Source organism: Phlebotomus papatasi, chromosome 3, assembly GCF_024763615.1.
Source record: "Phlebotomus papatasi isolate M1 chromosome 3, Ppap_2.1, whole genome shotgun sequence".
Taxonomy (NCBI): Eukaryota; Metazoa; Arthropoda; class Insecta; order Diptera; family Psychodidae; genus Phlebotomus; species Phlebotomus papatasi.
Window position 1 is genome coordinate 56,933,508 of NC_077224.1, and position 20,352 is coordinate 56,953,859.

The following is a 20,352-nucleotide window of genomic DNA, read 5'->3' on the forward strand; positions in this document are numbered from 1 at the left end:
AAATTCTCACTGTTATAATCATAAAAATTTTTCAACAATGTTTGGTGATTTAAAACTGTTTGACAAATCCTAAAAATTACAACTATTATAGTAATGATTACAGTTTTTCTTATTATAGTGTGAAAAATACACATCTTTATGGTATTTTTTGTCACATGATCAAAAATTAACACTATTATAGTTTGATCATAATTTTTAACACTATTATAGTGTGAAGTCTTGTGTATTTCAACCAAATTTGTTGAATTTTTCAACAAAAGTTGTGTAAAAATTGTTGAATTTTCTTTTGAGACTTATACTTCAGTCGAGATGCTTTTCATTGGGCAAAAGTCATATAGAACATCAAATATTTATATGCACAATAAGTATATCGTAAAGATCCGAGCACCAGATGTAATCATTTCGCATTAGGGGGGATCCCGAGTACAGGAAAAACCAATAAAAATGTCTAAAAACGCAAAAAAAATCAAAATCTTCGAAATGAAAAGAAATTCAACAATAAACAGAATTCAACCATTTTTGAATTTACACATAAAAATTCAACAATTTTTAAATTCAACAATTCCAAATTCAACATCTTGAAAATCAACAACTTTAAATTAAACAAATTTAAATTAAACACTTTTTCCAAATTTAACACTATAATAGTGGTGTGAAAGATTACACACTATAATAGTTTTAATTTTTTTACTGTGTTCCAAACCCATAAAAAAGCACGAAATTAAAAGTATTTTTTAAAAGAATTTTATTGACTAAATATTTGTAAGTACAATGATACAACCTCAAAAAAACAATGAGTCACAAATAATTATTCAATTGTGATAAATTCCTGGGGAGAAAATGGCCAAGCCACATTTAATGAAAAACATTTAAAATCTTCTTTTTTTTTAAATAATTGTGTAAAAAAATTAAATAATGGACGGGAATTTGTAAGATCATCATCAGTAATAAAAACTAGGCAAAAAATGTATTAGTTTAATTACTTTGTTTTTGTATAGTTTTCTTTATGTGATATTTGTTTTTAGCTTGTCTAACTATAAAAACAATCACTTTTATAGATTCAAGCTTCGTCAAAATTACATTTAAAATGTGATTTTACATCAATATTCTCCTTCTCTTTTCACTCTTTAATTAATTTATTTTTTTTAATGCTACGAGTTTCAATTGCAACTGGTGTTATTTTCTTCACTTGTATTACTAGTTATTCTTGTTTTTTTTATCTTCTTGTTGTAGAATTATTACACTAAATTGCGATTTATTTTCTACTCAATAGAGATTATTTACTTTCATGTGTTATTAAATGCCATTTCCATAAATTTTTTTGTCTTTAATACTTTTCAATTTCATTTATGCCATCAACATTTTCTACTCTCTTTCTCTTGATTTTACTTCTTTTTCGTTTTGGATAGAAAAATATTAGTTCAATTGGAGTAAATATAGAAATATATCTCTATTTGTATTAGTTTCCAAGAGTGTCTTCTTTGCTTCTTTCTCCTCCTTCTTGGGCCGGAAGAAGAACACACACAGAGATTATAGAGAGTGAAACCTAATTGTTTCTGAATTTTATATCTTTCAATAAATATAGAGATTGCCACTAAAAAAGGTCTTTTAGTTTCATTTGTTATTTTTTTTATATTCATTTTCTTTGGATGTCGTCAGAACACAGGTCTTCCAGATAACAATGAGGTTCCACACGAAGGGGACATTAATTTACCGTGAAAAATTCATCAAACAGTCTCTCAAGTGATAAAAAATTTGCATGCAAATTTATTTTCATTTTTGGATTAAATTCCAAATTATTTTTTATTTCATTTCAGAAGTGGGATTAGGCAAGGTGTCTCGACTAAATTGTTTACTTCCAAATGTAGACAATTAAAATGACGTCACTTTTAGTGATATTATAAGCAAACTTCTTTTTTTATAATATATTCGCACTTATTTAAAAGCTATTCTTTAATTTTATGGAGAGTCATAGAGATTCATCGATTTTGTAGTGTTATGGAATTATCAATTTTAATCACAATTCTATGATTTTTTTTTAATGCCTTTTGTCATTACCTTATCACCAAAATAGTTGAAAAAACATATCATAGAATTTAAATAATTAGGCAAATAATTCATATTTCACATCTTCAGCTTTACGATAAAGCTAGAAAAACATTATCATAGAAATTCTATGTTTTTCAAGTTATGATTTAATGTAAAATTCATTCTCCCTTATGTAGCCTGAAAAAATCAACAGAATTTCATCATCATAAAATTCATTAGATTTCTATGTTTTTTATCCGAATTCTTAGTACGAGAAGTTCCGGCTTAAGGAAAAACGGTCTGCAAGAATTTGATATAAATTGCCTACTTTGGACAAAGGGAACACGGATTTTGACCTGGACTTATCCTTATCCTCCTTTATTACTACACAAACGATGTTCTGACCATTGTGATGTCCATCTCGTCCAATTGTGAATACAGTAGACTCTCTCTCAATCGGGAATATGGGGCAAAATGTCATCCGGTTTAGCGATAGAATTGAGCGTCAAAGCCTTTGTAAATTCCACAAAAAAATGCTCAATTATAAAGAATCACGATAAAATAGGAAGAACTACAGCAAATTTGAGCGAATTAGCTTCATAATTAAACGTGAAAATTATCAACAAAATTTGTCGCCCGATTGAGAAAGAGCCGATTGAGCCAGAGTCTGCTGTACAGTGTAGTGAAAATATGCATTGATCCCCCTTTTCCCACTAGTTACTTGTATACCTGAGGAAGGAGCCATAAAGTTCCGAAACGTCGTTTGTGTAGTAATAAAGGAGGATAAGTCCAGGTCAAAATCCGTGTTCCCTTTCTCCAAAGTTCAACTCTTGACCGATTCTTTAGCAGTAAACTGCCTACTATTAGGAGCCAATGGTGCTTTCATATCATTTCAAGTGAAATTCAATTAATTAATATTTTACTTCTTTCTCTCTCACACTGAAATCTGATACAATTCTCTCTTTATGTCAAATGGAAATTAATTTTTCATTTGATTTTCAAATAAAAATTCAAATTTCATTTGACAGAAAGAGAATAATTATATTAAATTTCAGTTTGAAAGAAGATATATAATTTTAATCGATTGAATTTTGCTAGATTAAAAAATGTATGTCAGGGCTGTAACATATTTTTGAAAACTTCTAAATGTATCCGAATATTTTTCACACAATAAATGTGAAATGCACTTATTATAAACTGAATACGCTGAAAATAGGCTGAAAATGATTTGCATACATTACGGGGTTTTGTAACTCATTTCAAAGATATCTCCTGTGGGTATGCAATTTTTCTGTGTCATAGAAGTGAATTCGCGGAAGTTCTTTTTCGATCACGAGAATTTCTTTCAAAGCGCAACTTCCTGTACAACAAAAACATTACTTCAATTTATTGTCATCAATTATTTTACGACAAGACCTAAGACAAAAAGTGTTTGTTTCTTTTCTATTTGTTTTGTAAAATAATGTCATAGGAGTTATACCCAGCGCACAATAACTTTTGTTAGTAAATATGTTTTCAAAATTTCCTATGAGAGCGAGCGAGATGACTAGATCTAGAACTCACTCACTCTTATTTTAATGTCAAAAACATGTTTACTAAACAAAAGTTATTGTGCATTGGGCATTACAAACATTAATAACATTCACGTTTTTACCTTCTTTTTAAAAAAAAAATACGTCCGCAAAAGTAAAGAATTGCTATCTAGTAATCCAAAAATATTTACGTCTGAAATAAGGGTTACATTCGAACAACTTGCAAATTTAAACTAATTGCTTAGTGTAAAAACATTTCTAAACACAATAATAATAAAAAAATGTAAAGAATCTCAGTTAATTCATAATTGCAAAAAAAATCAAGTGATGCCCCTGTTTATTCAAATAACTGCACAGATTAAACTTTTTCTAAAAATTTTGTTCAAAAAACTGTTTCAAATATGTGATTTTTTTACAGACGTCTACTTACAACTTGAAATTCTGAATTAAATGTATAGTCAGAGTTTTTTTTTATTAAAATGGACACAAAACTTGAATAGTTCATTTAAAACTAGGATAATTTTTCTTACAAAAAGCTAACTTACTAATTGGTGTGCCATTTTCGAAAAAAAAATAATGTACATAAAATTAATTATTCATAGACATGATGGTAAAAACAATGAAGCTCCAGGTGGAATTTTTTGTGTCACTGTATTTCCAACTAACTGACAAAGAAATATGCAACGTTCTTCAATACAACAATAAATGATTTTGATAAAGTCAAAAAATTGTACTTTCACCAACTACATTTTGTAAAATAGTGAAGACACCTATTCATTATTAATTCGTATTCCTTACCGAGAGGGAGGACAAGTACTTAACGATGCAGCTACAAAAATTTTAGATCCTATCTAAATCATTATCGTATCACTGGTTTCATTCGTTTCATCTCAGGAAAATTATTGAACACTTGTATGTAATTTTCTATGTTTTTGAATATTTGATAGCAGAGAAGATAGTTTTTTCGAAAATAGAAATATCCAAATGTGGCTAAGATACATCCTGTTCGAATTTCAAAGTGCCAAAGTGTCAAAATGTGACAGTCTTCGCATTGGTGAGGAAAAAACAGAACTACGACGTTTACTGTTCTTGTCCCATTATTTAATCACTCCATAATCACTGAGTAACTCTTGCCAGCTTTTTAGTGTGATATTTGATAAATTTTCCCCACCTTCTTCGAAAATTTAGTATTAAAATTCGAAATTGAATTTTAATTCTTCCAACATCAACGACTTTGTGCAAATAGAGTTCAATTTACCTTTTATCCAATACACTATTGGAGAATCAAAATCTACTTTTGTTGGGTTTCGTGTTTTGCGAAATTATCCCACACATTATCTTCCGCATAATTTCAAGCCTTTCAGGATTTTGACCATTCGAGATTTTTGTTGCAGCCCATAAAAAAAATTTAAAATCGCGACAAAATCCCAGAAAATGCTTTATCAATAAAAAGGTGTGTATCTTGAATAACCTAGTAATTTATTGTGAAGAATATTTTGTAAACTTGAATGAATTGCTCTACAAACCGCGCCTACTAAAAATTACCACCGCACTTTTCTATGTGTTTCAATATTAATAATGTTTATCAAAATTATGCATAATATATTAATGATTCATATATTCCATAAAATAGAAGTTGCTTTTCCACCTACTAAATATTCAAATTTCCTTTCCAAAATGACTCATTTTACTTTTTTCTGTGTTTCTCTATTAAAAATTCCTGTAGAGTGTAGACAATGACGTCACCTTAAAGATTACGTGTAAACAATTAAGTCGAGACACCTTTGGTATTAAAAAAATCCATCACTTTCCGCAATTTCATCGCGAAACCCCCTTCAGTTTTGTTAGTTGGGTAATAAAATAGAGGATAATAAATAAAAAAAAAAATGTGGTGTCTTTGCGTGTCATGATCAATCTCACAGAATATCTTACCGCCATTGGCGTTGCGCCTCCTAGAACTTGTCGCGACGTCTCCTGCGCGCCAAGCGCACGAAGAGGGCCTTCAGTTTCACTATTAGTTATGCCTCCTCGACATGACCGGTGGGACGGAGGACGATGCGAGGATCTGGATCCAGCATCCGATCGGACTCTTCAGCACTGCTGACGCATTCCTTGGTGTCAGGCATGAGATTGCGTCGTTCCTCGTCATCGGGACGCGCTGGCAGCTCCGACACGGGGGCGTACTGAGTGTGGGAGACGAGGGGATCAGTGGAGGGATTGAGAGCGAGGATTTGACCCCCACCCGAACCCTGGAACTGCCTGGCCAGACCCTGTTTCTTCGACAGATGGCACGGGCAGATACAGCTGCGACGCCAATCGGCCACTTTGATATACAGGCCCAGGAGGAAGAAGCCAAACACTGTCATGAATACACCACCCACCACCACCCCAATATCCACCCCCTCAGTTGTCTCTGCTGTGTCCATTCCCAATTCCTCCTTGTGTTCCTCTGTATCCTCAAAGTCTGCAGCTCCATTTGCAATCATTGTCACTCCTACAAAGGAAGCTCATCACAATCTGCCCCCCAGAGCTACCCTTCCTACCCTAAGAGAATCCCAATACTCACCAGCTGCGACAAAGAGGAGCGCCACGAAGAGCAAAAGAGCCTGTGGCAGGGGTTTCTTCAGCATTCGCAGAGACGACGATACGGAAGTCGTCTGGGCGAGCAAACCTCCTGGCCTTGGCTCATAAGACACAGTCGTTGGCTGATACACTGGACCACTGCTGGCTGGCATCCTGTATCTCTGTGCAAATTCAACAATCCGGGAAATGTGTGGAGATCTCAGTGGGGAATTTTTCAGAAAAATTCCACCATATGCTGTCCTCTGAGGACTTTTGGATGGTCTCCTGTGAGGTTATGTGCAGCGACTGTCAAGAGAAAACAGTCCAAAACACTCTCCCACGTACTCCCAATCACTTCGCTCAACACTGAATCGTGGCAGGAAGAAAATTCACGAGCTATTTCACTTTTTTCTTTAACACAAAAGTCGTCTCAATGGATTTTTCTGGAGTTTATTGTGATGAAATTTTTACGCCTTGCCCACGTTTGTGTACTGAAATGTCACAGCTATTGCAATCAGTTCGGGAAATAAACCCAGTGCAACTTGTAAACCCATCAACTCATCGATCCTCATCGAAAATTTTATCGGCATCACATCGATTTTTCGATGAAATTTTTGCCGCACACCGATCCAAATTGCTTAACTCTTTCGTCTCCTTTGGGACTCTGGGTACCCATGGAAAAAAGAATTTTTTTGGACTATTTAGAATCGATAAAAATCCGATTCTTGTGGATGATTACAAACTATAAGGATGTCCAAATCTAGGATATTTTTTGCAGGATCCCAATTAACTCCTGAGCTAAGATATTCTTGGTCAAAAATCGTGAATTTTCGATTTTCTGCTTCCTTGCAGATATTGTGACTTTTTTGATATTTCTAGACCAGAATAAGGAAAAACCTCTCGGGGCCAATAAGTATGATAACTAAAAATTACAGATTGCATAAATTCGAAAAACAATTTTTTCTTAAATTTTCAAAAAAAGGTCAAACTTTATGGGTACTCTCGTCCCCAAAAATCTAGAGGTCAAATATAACGTTATCCCGCCAATTCCCGCCATTTACTTTTTGACACCAACCATTGTAAGAAAATTCCAAGCGGGAGCGAAATTTTTGCCAATATGGCCGATAATTTTGACATTTGGCAGCGAGGAGATTGCTTTCGAGGAAGTTTTTCCTATTCTTCCAGATTTTGGTGAATTCTGATTGTCCAGGAAGTGTTTTTTTGGCTCTTGAGAAAGCTTAATGTGTCTGCAATAACATCCTGTTGAGAGAAATGTGTGTTAAAGTGTTATTCTGTGAAATATTTTGAGGAATCTGTTGGCAAGCAGGAGCTGGGTGTCCTTTTCAGCACTTCCTGGACATCCCACAAGATACTGGTTAATAATTCTTCTTGTTTTAGTAATCAACATTGTAAAGGAGTCATTTGACACTCAAAAATAATTCACAAAATTGATATTATTGGCTCTTGGAAATTTGAAGTTTGTCTCCTTTTCGTTCTTTTGGGGACGAGAGTACCCATGAGTTTTCCAATTTCCCAGAGGCGGAGAAAATTCTTTCTCTACAAAAGTATAACATTTGACCACTAAGACTTACAATAAAGTGAGTTTTACTGAAATTCGTTCGCTGGATATGTTGTAGTCCGGAAAGAGTTAACAAATACTTTGTAAATAGTTTTACGTTGGTTGTCTAGGCAACTGTGCTAACTGCATTTTGACAACTTTTCAGGAGACCAATTTTTTTAATTCAATCACATTTTAATAAAAAGCAAACCCCGACTGAGTTATTTTATATTACAAATATCGAAAGAATAACAAGTAATCTGTCTATTAATGCAAAGAAATTGGAAAAAAGTCATTTTTTTTCAATTTCAAGATTCAAGATTTTCAAGATTCTCTAAAATAAAAATACTGAAAAAGGTCAGAAAGAACAGAATGTGATTAGAAATTTAAAAAACGCCTGTTTTATTGAAAATTTAATAATAAAAAATCATAGTAATATTATTACCTTCTTGTGATCCATCGCTTGAAAGATATGGCTCATTTTTGACTTCAGGCTGGTCAGATGAACCCTGTTCACTCGTGAACATCTCTTGCGAATTATCGACTACATGAATGAGAGTATGAGGAGATGAATCGGGTTCATCCTGATTATTATTATCATTATTATTAATCGTATCGGGATATATTTATTACAATTCAGCCAGGTTGTCGTATACCTCGTGTTGGAAGAATCTGCCGATCGTAGATCGCCCAAGAACGCCTTCCCCGCAATGTAGATACTTCTTCCATACCTTCTTACATTCTTTTGGACGTGGATCAGCTGCTTTATGGTTTTTCTTCCTGTGTAACATTTTTCCTGTTTCTTTTTTTCTCACAAAGTCCTAAATTAATAAGTAAATCTATAAGCATCTTTATAAAGAAACAAATAAAACGAAAACCTACAATTCCGAAATCACTAATTTGCTTTCACCTGCACAACAATCGCGAGAAACTCTATCACAAATCGCAAGTTTACCATGGAGAGTCGTGATGGTTAGAAATGACAAACTGCAAATAGAACAGTTGCTGACAAAAAAATTGCGCCTTTTTTCAGTGTATTTTTATGCTAACTGCAGAAAAATTGGTAGATAGCGCAGTTGCTGATGAATTTTTGTGACTATAGTACAGTTAGAACATTTTCACGGAAAAATATCTCTATATAGAGAAAATTCCAAACTTTTTATATAACGTAGTTTAATAGAGAAAATTCAGTAATATCAGAATATGCAGAAACCTGAAAAGCGCAAAAAAGCAGTTAGCACAGTTGCTGAGACAACCGACAAGATATTAACAATTCACACCTTTTCTCTGTCGAAATTATTATTAATAAGTAATAAAAAAATTGATTGCTCTTAAGCCAAATGGATTAATAAGAAAGAATCACTTTTCCACAAGCTTTCTGGGCTTTATCACAATTTCTTTCACATCAAGTTTTCATTTGTTGTTTACAGAGAGCGCTGTGATCAACAAAGGTGTTTATAGCAAATTCAATTCAAAAGTTAACAATTATAAATTTTTACATTCTACCTTCCATTCCTTGAGTGTATGTTAAAATCCTTATCAGCGGATAATTATTATTACAAACATAATTTTCCCGTTTTTCTAAATTTTCATAAAAAATACGAATCCCGTGAGAAGAGCATCCTTCAAATATGGCAACCCGAGGAACTTCCTTCAGTCGATCGCAGCGCCCGGTTTTGCTGGAGAACTTTTTTGTTAGCGGTTTTTCATCTCGTGAAAATCGCGTTTTCACGCAATATTATGTGGGAAATTTCGTGATATTTTATAAAAAGTTTTTACAGTGAGTCGCTTAGCATAAATGAAGAGTGTAATTTTGAAGATATACCGAAAAATCTAGTGAATCAAGGGCTGTCTTCCCGTATGTGTTGTGTGTGATGAAAAAAAATTGTGATTTCTCCAATTTTCAAAGTAATTTCCAAAGAAATCATATTGTGATGAGCAACAAAGCATCAATAGGAAGTGTAATATAATAAAATTCAGTGAAATTTGCGAAATATTTGGATTTTTCTGTGATTTGGCGGATTATTTGTGAAAACATAACCTCATTTGGAGTCTGGAAAGCGTCATTAGCAAGGACAACCACCCACACTGGTAAGCAGCTGAATGTAAACAAACTCTAGCATTTTATTTGTCTCAAAAAACCTTTTCTACTCGGACGTTTTCCACGAAACTCCTCAATCTGAGCTTTGGAGCATACTGATAAATTGTCTGGGGAGCATATTTACTCAATTTCACTGAAATCTTTTGTTTAGAAAGTAGTGTAAAGCGAGTGGAAAGTTGGTGGTATTTGTATGGCTTCTGTGACGCCTTTTCTCAATTTTATCTCAACAAAATCCCTTCATTGTGTGATAAAAGGCTTGTAAATATATTCCAATGACCCAGTGTTTGAACAAAAAAAAATCCCTGCACTTGCTTTCCAAGGCGCCTGCTGGAGAAGTCTAATCACTGATAAGAAATTGTTGAATAAATAGTGTTAGTCGTTTTTCTCTCTTGAGCATCTTCCTTGCAGGAAAGTCGTAGAGATTTATGGGAATTGTGATTATTGTTTTGTGCTCCAGTGTTCTTTGATTAGAATTAAAAAGATTGGTTCCTTTGCGTCTAATAGACGAATTCTTACAGTTCATAGAAGTAGTTTTGTATTTATTTTTGCGAATTTAGGAAGAAAAACAGGCAAAATTTCAGGACTTTATTCTGTACTTGATTTCATAAGCTGTGATTTCGCGCTGGGAGAACCTCAATTACTTGATAAGTGCCTCAATGTTGAAGCTGTAATTCGGCTTCTGAGCTTCTCCATTTCGGCTGTTGTGATCACTTATCCACGAGCAGTTGGAGTGTCGGGAAACAATGTCTGATCCCACGATACAGACCTTCTGCTGTCACCACAGAACCCAGCTCGATGGGGCAATTCCCCTGATGGGCGAGTTCAGCACCAATAGCTACCTCTTCGTGTGTATGGTGAGCTCCTTTTTGGGCATCATGGGGGCTCATTATCAGATTTTTGTGCGTGGAAAGCGGGGTAGTGCGTCAAATTCAAGGCGACTCACAGACTCTGGGAATTCAGTGAACTCCAATGGTCACAGAGTTATCTTGTGGCTGGCAATTGCTGATTTCTGTGCATCTCTTGGTGAGTTTCAGCCCCACAAAAAAAAGCTCTAAAGTCCAAGTCACAACTGAGACTCCTTTGTAGGAGTTTTTGTCCGATCTGCCATGTGGAGGTACTTCCAGCCGATGATGCTGAAGGATGACGAAGCTAGTGTTATTTTCTGTGCTGTAACTTCGGCTTGGACACAATATTTCTACACGTGCACCTGGCTCTGGACCCTCAGCTATGCCATCAATGTGCGAAGTTACTTGCGCGGCGAAGACTTCTCCATGAGGCGATATCATGCAATTGTTTGGACATTTGGAGCCTTGCTGACCAGTGTGGGACTCACAGTACTCTACTATCCGAATGCTGAGTAAGTCTATTGTTTATTATTGTTCAAACTCCAGAGATAATCCCTCGACTTTTGAATACTTACCAATTCTGCTCCCCTCCATTGAAGAGGCCAAATCTTGGTATCAGTTTGCGATTCTAATTGTTCAGTTCGCCACTGAATAAATTGTTCGAGGTTCTAAACGGTTAGCTCTTTCGTCTCCTTTGGGACTCTGGGTACCCATGGAAACAACAATTTTTTTTAGACTATCTAAAATCGATAAAAATCCGATTCTTCTGGATAATTACAAACTATAAGGATGTCCAAAACTAGGATATTTTTTGCAGGATCCCAATTAACTGCTGAGCTAAGATATTTTTGGTCAAAAATCGTGAATTTTCGATTTTCTGCTTCCTTGCAGATACTGTGACTTTTTTGATATTTCTAGACCAGAATAACAAAAAACCTCTCGGGGTCAATAAGTATGATAACTAACAATTACAGATTACATAAATTCGAAAAACATTTTTTTCTTAAATTTTCAAAAAACGTTCAAACTTTTTGGGTACTCTCGTCCCCAAAAATACAGAGGTCAAATGTAAGTTTATCCCGCCAATTGCCGCCATTTGCTTTTTGACACCAACCTTGTAAGAAAATTCCGGGAGAGATATTTTTGCCAATATGGCCGATATTTTTGACATTTGGCAGCGAGGGAGATTGCTTTCAGGGAAGTTTCTCCTATTCTTCCAGATTTTGGTGAATTCTGATTGTCCAGGAAGTGTTTTTTGGCTCTTGAGAAAGCTTAATGTGTCTGCAATAACATCGTGTTGAGAGAAATGTGTTTTAAAGTGTAATGTGTGAAATATTTTGAGGAATCTGTTGGCAAGCAGGAGCTGGGTGGTTTTTTTAAGCACTTCCTGGACATCCCACAAGATACTGGTCAATAATTCTTCTTGTTTTAGTGATCAACCTTGTAAAGGAGTCATTTGACATGCAAAAATAATTCACAAAATTGATATTATTGGCTTTTGGAAAATTGAAGTTTGTCTCCTTTTCATTCTTTTGGGGACGAGAGTACCCAATGAGTTTTCCAATTTCCCAGAGGCGGAGAAAATTCTTTTTCTACAAAAGTATCATATTTGAACACTAAGACTTACAATAAAGTGAGTTTTACTGAAATTCGTTCGCTGGATATGTTGTGATCCGGAAAGAAATAAAACATAATATTATAATAAGTCAAATTCATTTATAACACATTGAAAGAAATGATTTTTGCGAAGTATTATTTATTAAATTATATATTTAGTATTATTTTTATTATAGTAGTATTATTTTTAAATTATATAATTATCCGTTATTTTGTATTTAATTAAGTCTAAAAGCAATTAATAAAATCAATCATTAATTTTTAATTTAAATATAATTTCAAATAATCAAATATAAATTGTTGCAAATGCAAAGTGAGAGTTACTGTTCGAACTCCACAGAGAGAGTAATCCCTCGATTTTTTCACCCTTCAAAATTTCCATCTTCCGCCCCTCGGAAACCACTTTTCTCAACATATTTCCAGATTTCAGACGATTTCTGTCATGAGAAATGATGTCACGCTGTTTCTCTGTCCGTCTGGCCGTTGCCACTCCTAAGAGGCCAAAGGGTTGCAGATAGAGACTTAAGACCCCCTCCAGAAGTCAACTCTGGAACCTCTAAAACCATGTTTTTATTCTTTTTTGAATATATTTTAGAGATTATCCAGGCGGACATTTCGTCTATCCACGAAAATACCGTGTTTTCAAGGTCAAAGGTCAAAATTGCCCTAGAATAATAATTAAAAGTGATTCATTGGGATATTTTTGAGAAATAGCTTCTGAAAGGACATGTTTTTTTTATTTAATTTTCTTGATAGAGGAGTTAATTAACACCAAACCTACCAAGGCCCGGTTTAAAAACTTTTTTAAAATTAACATAGGGAAATGTGGGCATGATTCGCACACAGTGAACCTTAAAACGACGTCAATTTTCTCTTTGTTCGAAAAGAGCTGGTTTACCATTTCTCATATCATTTTATGAAGTTAATATTATCTATGTCATGGGCAAGAAATGAGGAACTAGATCTTTGCAATCAAAGGTTGTGTAGGTCCCAGATAAATCTTTAAATAAAAAATTGTTGCCATTACACATAATTACCACGTGTAATTACTATTACTGATAATAAGCTAACTTATTATTAATCGTTACTTAGCCACTTTATTTGCCATTACAATGTAATCATTATAATGTGCCCCGTGATGGAAGAATCTGCTGACCGTAGATAGCACAGGAACGTCTTCCCAGTAGTAAATTCGCAAAGTGCACAATCACAATTTTAGTAAAGATTAGCCATCTTGGAGGAAAGTACAATGTGATAACGAAGCTCAAATGTCTCTGACTTTAGAGATTGAAAGATAAGAGAGAAATTTCTTTCATTCTGACCCTCAGAATTTTGATAGGAAATCGAAAGTCAAATGGTTATTTATCAATATTTGGGGTGAAATGGTTTTCATTGGAAATTATTTTGTACACATGTGCACAGATATCTTCTTATTCGAATTTTCAAATAGCTCTCAAAAACTTGACATTTTTTTCTGTCGGTCTATATAAATATATAAAAAATAATACGAAAAGTATGAATTCTTAAATTTGCCAAAAATATACTTCTTATAATATACTTCTGTACGATGTTGATAACTTAGACAAGGTGAATTATTGACCAGTATCTTGTGGGATGTCCAGGAAGTGCTAAAAAAGACACCCAGCTCCTGCTTGTAAACAGATTCCTCATAATATTTAATGCCCAGCGCACAATAACTTTTGTTTGTAAACTTGTTTTCAAAATTTCCTATGAGAGAGAGCGAGATGACTAGATCTAGATCTCACTCACTCTCATTAAAATGTCAAAAACATGTTTACTAAACAAAAGTTGTTGTGCGTTGGGCATAATGTCCAAAGCACAATAACTTTTGTTTATAAACATGTTTTTGAAATTTTCTATAGGAGTGAGCGACATGGTTAGATCTAGATCTCACTCACTCTCATTGAAATGTCAAAAACATGTTTAGTAAACAAAAGTTATTGTGCGTTGGGCATAACACATAACACTTTAAAACACATTTCTTTCAACACGATGTTATTGTAGACACATTAAGCTTTCTCAAGAGCCAAAAAAACACTTCCTGGACAATCAGAATTCACCAAAATCTGAAGAATAGGAAAAACTTCCCTGAAATCAATCTCCCTCGCTGCCAAATATCAAAATTATCGGCCATATTGTCAAAAATATCGCTCCCGCTTGGAATTTTCTTACAAGGTTGGTGTCAAAAAGCAAATGGCGGGCATTGGCGGGATAACCTTACATTTGACCTTTAGATTTTTGGGGACGAGAGTACCCAAAAAGTTTGAACGTTTTTTGAAAATTTAAGAAAAAATTGTTTTTCGAATTTATGTAATCTGTAATTGTTAGTTATCATACTTATTGACCCCGAGAGGTTTTTTTGTTATTCTGGTCTAGAAATATCAAAAAGTCACAATATCTCCAAGGAAGCAGAAAATCGAAAATTCACGATTTTTTACCAAGAATATCTTATCTCAGGAGTTAATTAGGATCCTGCAAAAATATCCTAGATTTGGACATCCTTATAGTTTGTACTTATCCAGAAGAGTCGGATTTTTATCGATTCTAGATAGTCTAAAAAAATTGTTGTTTCCATGGGTACCCAGTGACCCAAAGGAGACGAAAGGGTTAAACAAGTTCATGTGTAAAAAAAATATTTTTTTTTCAGTTGCCAGAATGTTAGGGAGCTATGGACAGCTTTGGCTAGAGTACTTCCTAATTACTGTGCCACTTATCTCCCGATATTGATAGTGATGATTGGAAATCCAATAATATACATGGATTGCAGCAAGATGATCAGTGAGATGTTCATGACAAGATACACAAGAGTAAATTTTGCGTCTACTCCTTTTGAGATGATTGTGAAAATTCACTTTCCTGCCTTTCAGGTTACATCCCATGAAAGGGAAGTGATGTCGAGATTCAAGTGGAAGTTCGGCCTCATCAATATTGTTTTCTACATTTGCTGGCTTCCAAACTTAGTGGGTGGATTCATTCTCTGGACAGTTTGGGGATCTGTACCTGAGAATATAATGGTATTCATCTGGTACACAATGGCAGCAACAAATCCTCTTCAGGCCTTCCTCAATGCCTTTGTGTATAGAAGATGGGCCAAAACTCCATCGGAACCTGATCCAGATCCACCCACAGAGACCCATCAGGAATCCTCGCCGCTCCTTGAGAAATCTCGTACTTGGCTAGCGCGAGCACAACCAGCATCTTCTTCTAAACTGGAAAATCCCTCATCTCATCGGAAGGCTAATAATTGTTCCTGCTTCTGAGACTTTTCCGCGGGAACTTTTCCAGCTGCCATGCAAGTTGGCGAGCGCGAAAAGTTCGATGTCATAGTTGACACATTGGTTTGCGTTTCAGCACGCGTGTTTTTTTATACCAATTTCTCAAGTGTCCCAGAGATTATTTATTTAATTTAGCACTATCACGTAAAGTACTTGAGTGCCTCGTTGAGGTGCAGTGGTCAATTTCCTGTAGATCATGGTAAAAAGGTGTGAAAATTATTTGTGCTGACGCAGTTGGTTTTCATATGTGAATTTATCACTCTGAGTGTGTTTAATAAACTCCTTTGTATTACCAGGTAATCTCATCATCCCCTCCAACCTAATCCCCAATAATATATTTATAGTGATATTTTTGTAAAATGAATCAAAATAAGATTTTCTAAAATGATAAATTAGTGTTCTTTATTGGAATTAGCAGAATGAGTATTGCATGTTTTTGGGACGTTCAGTGGACTCGTAAGGATAATATTAAATTAAATTTTATAAGGAAGATGCTCAAGTATTACGAAAAAAAAACATAAACAATCAGAAAACCATGTAAAATTGAAAATATTTGTAGGTTTTATTTATTTTTTGGTCGTTTTATAGCACTTACCCATTAAATAAAATTGTGCGAATATCCACCAGAATGTCTACTAGATATTTCCTTTTAAGAAAAATTTCACTTATTTTTTTGTTGAGAAATTGTCACAAATTCTGAAGTAGTACTGTTCAGTATTATTTCTCCCGGTCATCTTTGAAAAGTTTGCTGGATAAACGGTTAAAAGGGAGTATAAAATATTAGGCCGAGACACATACCAGAAAATTATTTTTAACACAATCTTGATGTACAGCCTTGCATTTTTTTCTTTATCAGTTCTAGTACACATTTTATCTTTTGTAACAAAAAAGTGTTACAGATCGAGCTGTAAAATAATAAACACGATAAACACGAGGTGGTATAGTTCATTCACTTTTATGGTGTGTGTCTCGGATAATTATCAAAATTATAAGACTTTCCTTTCAATGTATTTTTCTTATTAACTCATGAATCTCATAAATCCTGCGGAACTTGCCACGCTATAACAAAGAATACTATCGTTTTTTTTTAAATGCCTAATAAGTTTTTCTCTCAAGCTGAGACTTGACAAATTCTCTTCAATATCAGTCAATTTGCCATTTGCACTTTTGTTACAGTAAAATAAAGATTTCGTCTCAATAGGTTTCGAAGAATTATAGAATGTTGTAAAAGTCTCTACAAATTGGAAACTATTTTCGTAAAAAATAGATTTTTTCGTCTACTTATATCGTCGGTTGCGTCTACCTCTGTCGTATCTGCATTTGTTTTGTATCTTCATTCGGTGCAAGCTACAACAATACAGACGTCCCCTCTTGCGTGAAATGCTGACACAAAAGAAATGCAGTTACGACAGAGGTAGACGCAACCGCCGATATGTAGACACCATAACGTAAGAAAATTTCCTAAAAAAATCTATTTTTTACGAAAATAGATTCCGATTTGTAGAGACTTGAAGCAATTTTCGTCAAAAATTCTGACGTTTCTGCCTTTAAAGATAGGGGAAATTTTTTTAAAAAGGCATTTTTTTTTTAAAGAAAATGCTCCTAGTGTGTAGAGGCCATTATTCCGTCAAAGAAACAATTTAAGCGAAAGCTACATCACTGTAAATTTTCACGACTTAAAATATTGTTAAGATCCTCGTATTCAGGTTTACAATTAGATATAACTTGCGGAAACTTATTATTTTCTATTTAACAACGTATCCTTATATTTGCTTTTTTTATTTCAAAAGATTTTTAGTACAAATTTTAAGATTTTGGTCAATATGCAGTATATCAGAATCGTGAATGGTTCGTAAAAAGAAAACATTTTTTTGAAAGGGATTTGGAAGCAAAAAATACTGAATGCAGCAAGGAAGAAATTAAAGTTTTTGCTCAGAACTTAATAAAAAAAATAACATTTAAAAGTATTTTTCTTTTGGTTAGCACATCTGAACAGTTTTGACATTCTTCTTTTCTTTGTAATTAAAGGCCTCTACACATTTGGCGCCAATTTTCGTCAAAATTGCATTTTTGACAGAATTTTGACGTTTCCACCTACAAAAGTGCAGACGATTTCTTTCAAAAATGCAATTTTTGATGAAAATTGCTATCACAGTGTAGAAGTTGTAATATTAAAGAAATTTTTGACAAAATAATAGACTTCTAATTTAATTTTCAATTTTTTCGGCAGTAAATAAAATGCTTTGTAAAAGTGAAATATAGTCGGTATGTAACTTACATGGAAAACTTAAGTTGTACATAAATAAAAAAAAGTAAAATATTTGGAAAGAAAAAACTAAGTATTTCACCTTTTTAGTATTTTCGGTTTGTTTTCAAGGGATTTTTAATCATTTTTTAGACTTTACCTTTACCCATTTTGAAGAGCCAGAAGAAAATTTACGGTTACAATTTTTTTCTGACTTTGCAGAGCAAGATATATAACTTTGAGTGGCCATAGGATTTTTTTTTGGGTCACCAGTCACCCAATTGTCCTTGAAGGGATTGATATTTTACTTATCAGTTTACAATACTTACTGAACAATTCGATTTTTACTGACTAGATTGCTTATTTATTGACTGGAAAATGTTTATTCTATTTCAAATCAATATCCTTATGGTCTTTCTAGCCTCTACACACTAAATGATGTTTCTTCAATATTTCGAATATTAAAGAAAATAGTTTACGCTTGTGTACGAAAAACTAGGTAAAATAGTAGGTAAAATTTCATGAAATCAAATTTTGCATTCCTATCTCTCTCAAAAGATTTGCATAAGTCTGCCCTACTCTTTCTGACTCAAAAGTGAACTGAACTAAATTTAATTTGGTGTGATCAAAACAAGAAGAGAGTACGAAAAAGTAGGATAGAAGCGACAGAAGTAATCAAAACGTTAGAGAAGAAAAATAGATCTGAATTTTGACTTCAAGAAATCTTCCTGACTAAAAGGCGTGTCGGAGCCGTTATGTCTGTGGCATATTTTTTAGATCAGGAAAATTTCAAATTAAAATTAAAATTAAAATTGGATTGAACCAAAATTTGTTGTGTATCATTTAAATGAAGAAGGAGAATGCGAAAAAGTAGGATAGAAATAGGCAAAAAGTTTAAAATCAAAATGTGAATTTCGATTTCATGAAATTTTCTTGATCTAAAAGCCAGAGAAAGCCACTAGAAAATGATTCGGATTCTTTGATAAAGATCTTTATGCTTTCGGCGCACCTTTTAGTTTTATGTGTCTTTGGTGTTCTTTTGAACATCACACCAAATTAAATTTAGTTCAGTCCAATATTGATTCAGAAAGAATGGGATAGACTTATTCCAATCTTTTGAGAAAGAAAGGGACGCGAATTTTGATTTCATGAAATTTTACTGATCTAAGAGGTGCTGGAGGCATTAACAATTTTTAAGTGTCGAATTTTATTCAGCGTTGATAAAATATGTACAAAGCTTCATGAATGAAGCTAAAATGTAAAAGTTCAAGGTATTAAGGTTTTTTTTTTTTAAATTCTAAGCTATTTTTTCTGATCTTATTTAAACATTTTTAAATTAACTGAAAATGTCGATTTGATTTTGCAATAAATCTTTTTTTTAAATTGAGAATTAAAATTTGTTAAAATAGGGTAAGTGTGCCAAATTTCGGCATAGTTGCATGCAACCGCCAAAGTCTCAAGTTTGAAATGTAATATTTTTACTAGAAATTGATTTTTTTTTGTTACTTGTTAATAAGGAGTATTTCTTGGAACCTTGTAGACAGTTTATCGTCTTTATTTTCTCTAAATTCATTCTTAATCATTTTTAAAAGGAATAAAAATATAGACATAACATTGGTGCCCTATTTCGGCCACTTTCATTCTCATAGTTCCGTGCCCTCCCGGAATTCTTTCAATGTCTTTTTCAGATCATCGTGCTCGTCGAAGCAACATTTTTTGTTATTTTTTGCATTGTATATTTTCTAGAGTAAGGGGGTCCGTGGTGCAATTGGTAAGAGCGTTCGGCTCTTGGGCGGTGTGATCCCCGGCTCGACTGTCACAGTTGTGAGTTCGAGTCCCGCCCGGTGCAAATGATTGAAGCGTCTGAATGGACAACAATGTACAAAATGGCAATGAAAAGCCCGGTACATCGAAATAAATAAATAATAAAAAAATTCTAGAGTATGCAAAACCTAAAAAATCATAGATATTCGTAGAACAAAAAATGTGGCCGAAATTGCAAGCTGGCCGGAATTTGGCACACTTACCCTAATCTAATATTTTAGATTTCTGTATCTTTGTTAGTAATATAATTTTAATTTTTAAAAATTATATTCTTAATGTGGACAAAACCACCGAAGTTCATAAGACAATTCCGTGCATCCAGTCACGTATCCAATTTTGTAAAGTGGGGGCCCCTCTTCCATGTCATGGATTATAGCACATGACAGCTGGTTACCCCCACTCCGGACGTCTGATGGTGCGATTTTGTGAGCGAGGCAGCTGCAGAGTGCCCGAGGAGTGTGTCAGAACGGTGTGAATAGAGTCAGAGAGTAGGCATTTGTGATGAGTCGTCCGCAGTGTTGTGTAGCCATCTTGAAAAGTGTTGCAATTTAGGACAATTTCCGCTTCAATTTACCAATTATTCACCATTTTAATTGCAATATACCTAAACATCAGAGATTTTCGTGTACGTTTGTGCTTTCTGCCAAAATCGTGTGTGTACCCATTCCGTGGAAAATCGATCTGAAAAAAGAGTTGCACGGGAGACTCTGTGTTTGTTCCAAGAAGAAGGGGATCAAAAATTGT

General features: G+C 34.0%; 5 protein-coding genes across 8 annotated transcripts in view; 3 read left to right on the forward strand and 2 right to left on the reverse strand.

Annotated features, from left to right (window-relative positions):
- Window positions 1–20,352, reverse strand: part of LOC129806943 (peptidyl-prolyl cis-trans isomerase-like) — a 170,171-nt gene that overhangs the window by 9,623 nt on the left and 140,196 nt on the right. The gene's annotated exons all lie outside the window — the stretch shown is intronic.
- On the reverse strand, window positions 729–6,613 carry LOC129806941 (uncharacterized). 4 transcript variants are annotated; one of them, XR_008752212.1, is made up of 3 exons: window positions 6,127–6,613; window positions 5,493–6,054; window positions 729–1,391 (listed from the first exon to the last, which is right to left on the reverse strand). XR_008752212.1 is itself a non-coding variant. In XM_055855813.1 (2 exons), exons 1-2 carry the CDS (start codon window positions 6,293–6,295, stop codon window positions 5,579–5,581), a joined length of 645 nt encoding a protein of 214 aa, XP_055711788.1. In that variant the 5' UTR covers window positions 6,296–6,613; the 3' UTR covers window positions 4,490–5,578. The 4 variants fall into 4 exon arrangements, 1 of the variants encoding a protein (XP_055711788.1); XR_008752211.1 differs by having other exon boundaries at window positions 729–2,226; XR_008752213.1 differs by having other exon boundaries at window positions 5,481–6,054.
- Window positions 9,349–20,352, forward strand: part of LOC129806902 (uncharacterized) — a 77,028-nt gene continuing 66,024 nt past the window's right edge. Inside the window, exon 1 of the mRNA XM_055855750.1 lies at window positions 9,349–9,771. The gene's annotated coding sequence lies outside the window, so the exon portion shown is untranslated. The remainder of the gene's footprint in view (window positions 9,772–20,352) is intronic.
- LOC129806731 (G-protein coupled receptor 143-like) lies at window positions 10,525–15,524 on the forward strand. Its single transcript, XM_055855502.1, has 4 exons — window positions 10,525–10,804; window positions 10,868–11,138; window positions 14,912–15,071; window positions 15,132–15,524. Exons 1-4 carry the CDS (start codon window positions 10,525–10,527, stop codon window positions 15,522–15,524), a joined length of 1,104 nt encoding a protein of 367 aa, XP_055711477.1.
- The window catches only part of LOC129806923 (inositol-pentakisphosphate 2-kinase), a 45,950-nt gene continuing 41,126 nt past the window's right edge, over window positions 15,529–20,352 (forward strand). Inside the window, exon 1 of the mRNA XM_055855786.1 lies at window positions 15,529–15,835. The gene's annotated coding sequence lies outside the window, so the exon portion shown is untranslated. The remainder of the gene's footprint in view (window positions 15,836–20,352) is intronic.

Coding starts and splice junctions, on each gene's coding strand:
- LOC129806941 (XM_055855813.1), bottom strand. CDS start 6,295: ATGCCAGCCAGCAGTGGTCCAGTGTATCAGCCAACGACTGTGTCTTAT. Junction 6,055..6,126: donor GCTCCTCTTTGTCGCAGCTG/GTGAGTATTGGG, acceptor CTTCCTTTGTAG/GAGTGACAATGATTGCAAAT.
- LOC129806731 (XM_055855502.1), top strand. CDS start 10,525: ATGTCTGATCCCACGATACAGACCTTCTGCTGTCACCACAGAACCCAG. Junction 11,139..14,911: donor CTCTACTATCCGAATGCTGA/GTAAGTCTATTG, acceptor TTTTTTTTTCAG/TTGCCAGAATGTTAGGGAGC. Junction 15,072..15,131: donor TCATGACAAGATACACAAGA/GTAAATTTTGCG, acceptor CCTGCCTTTCAG/GTTACATCCCATGAAAGGGA.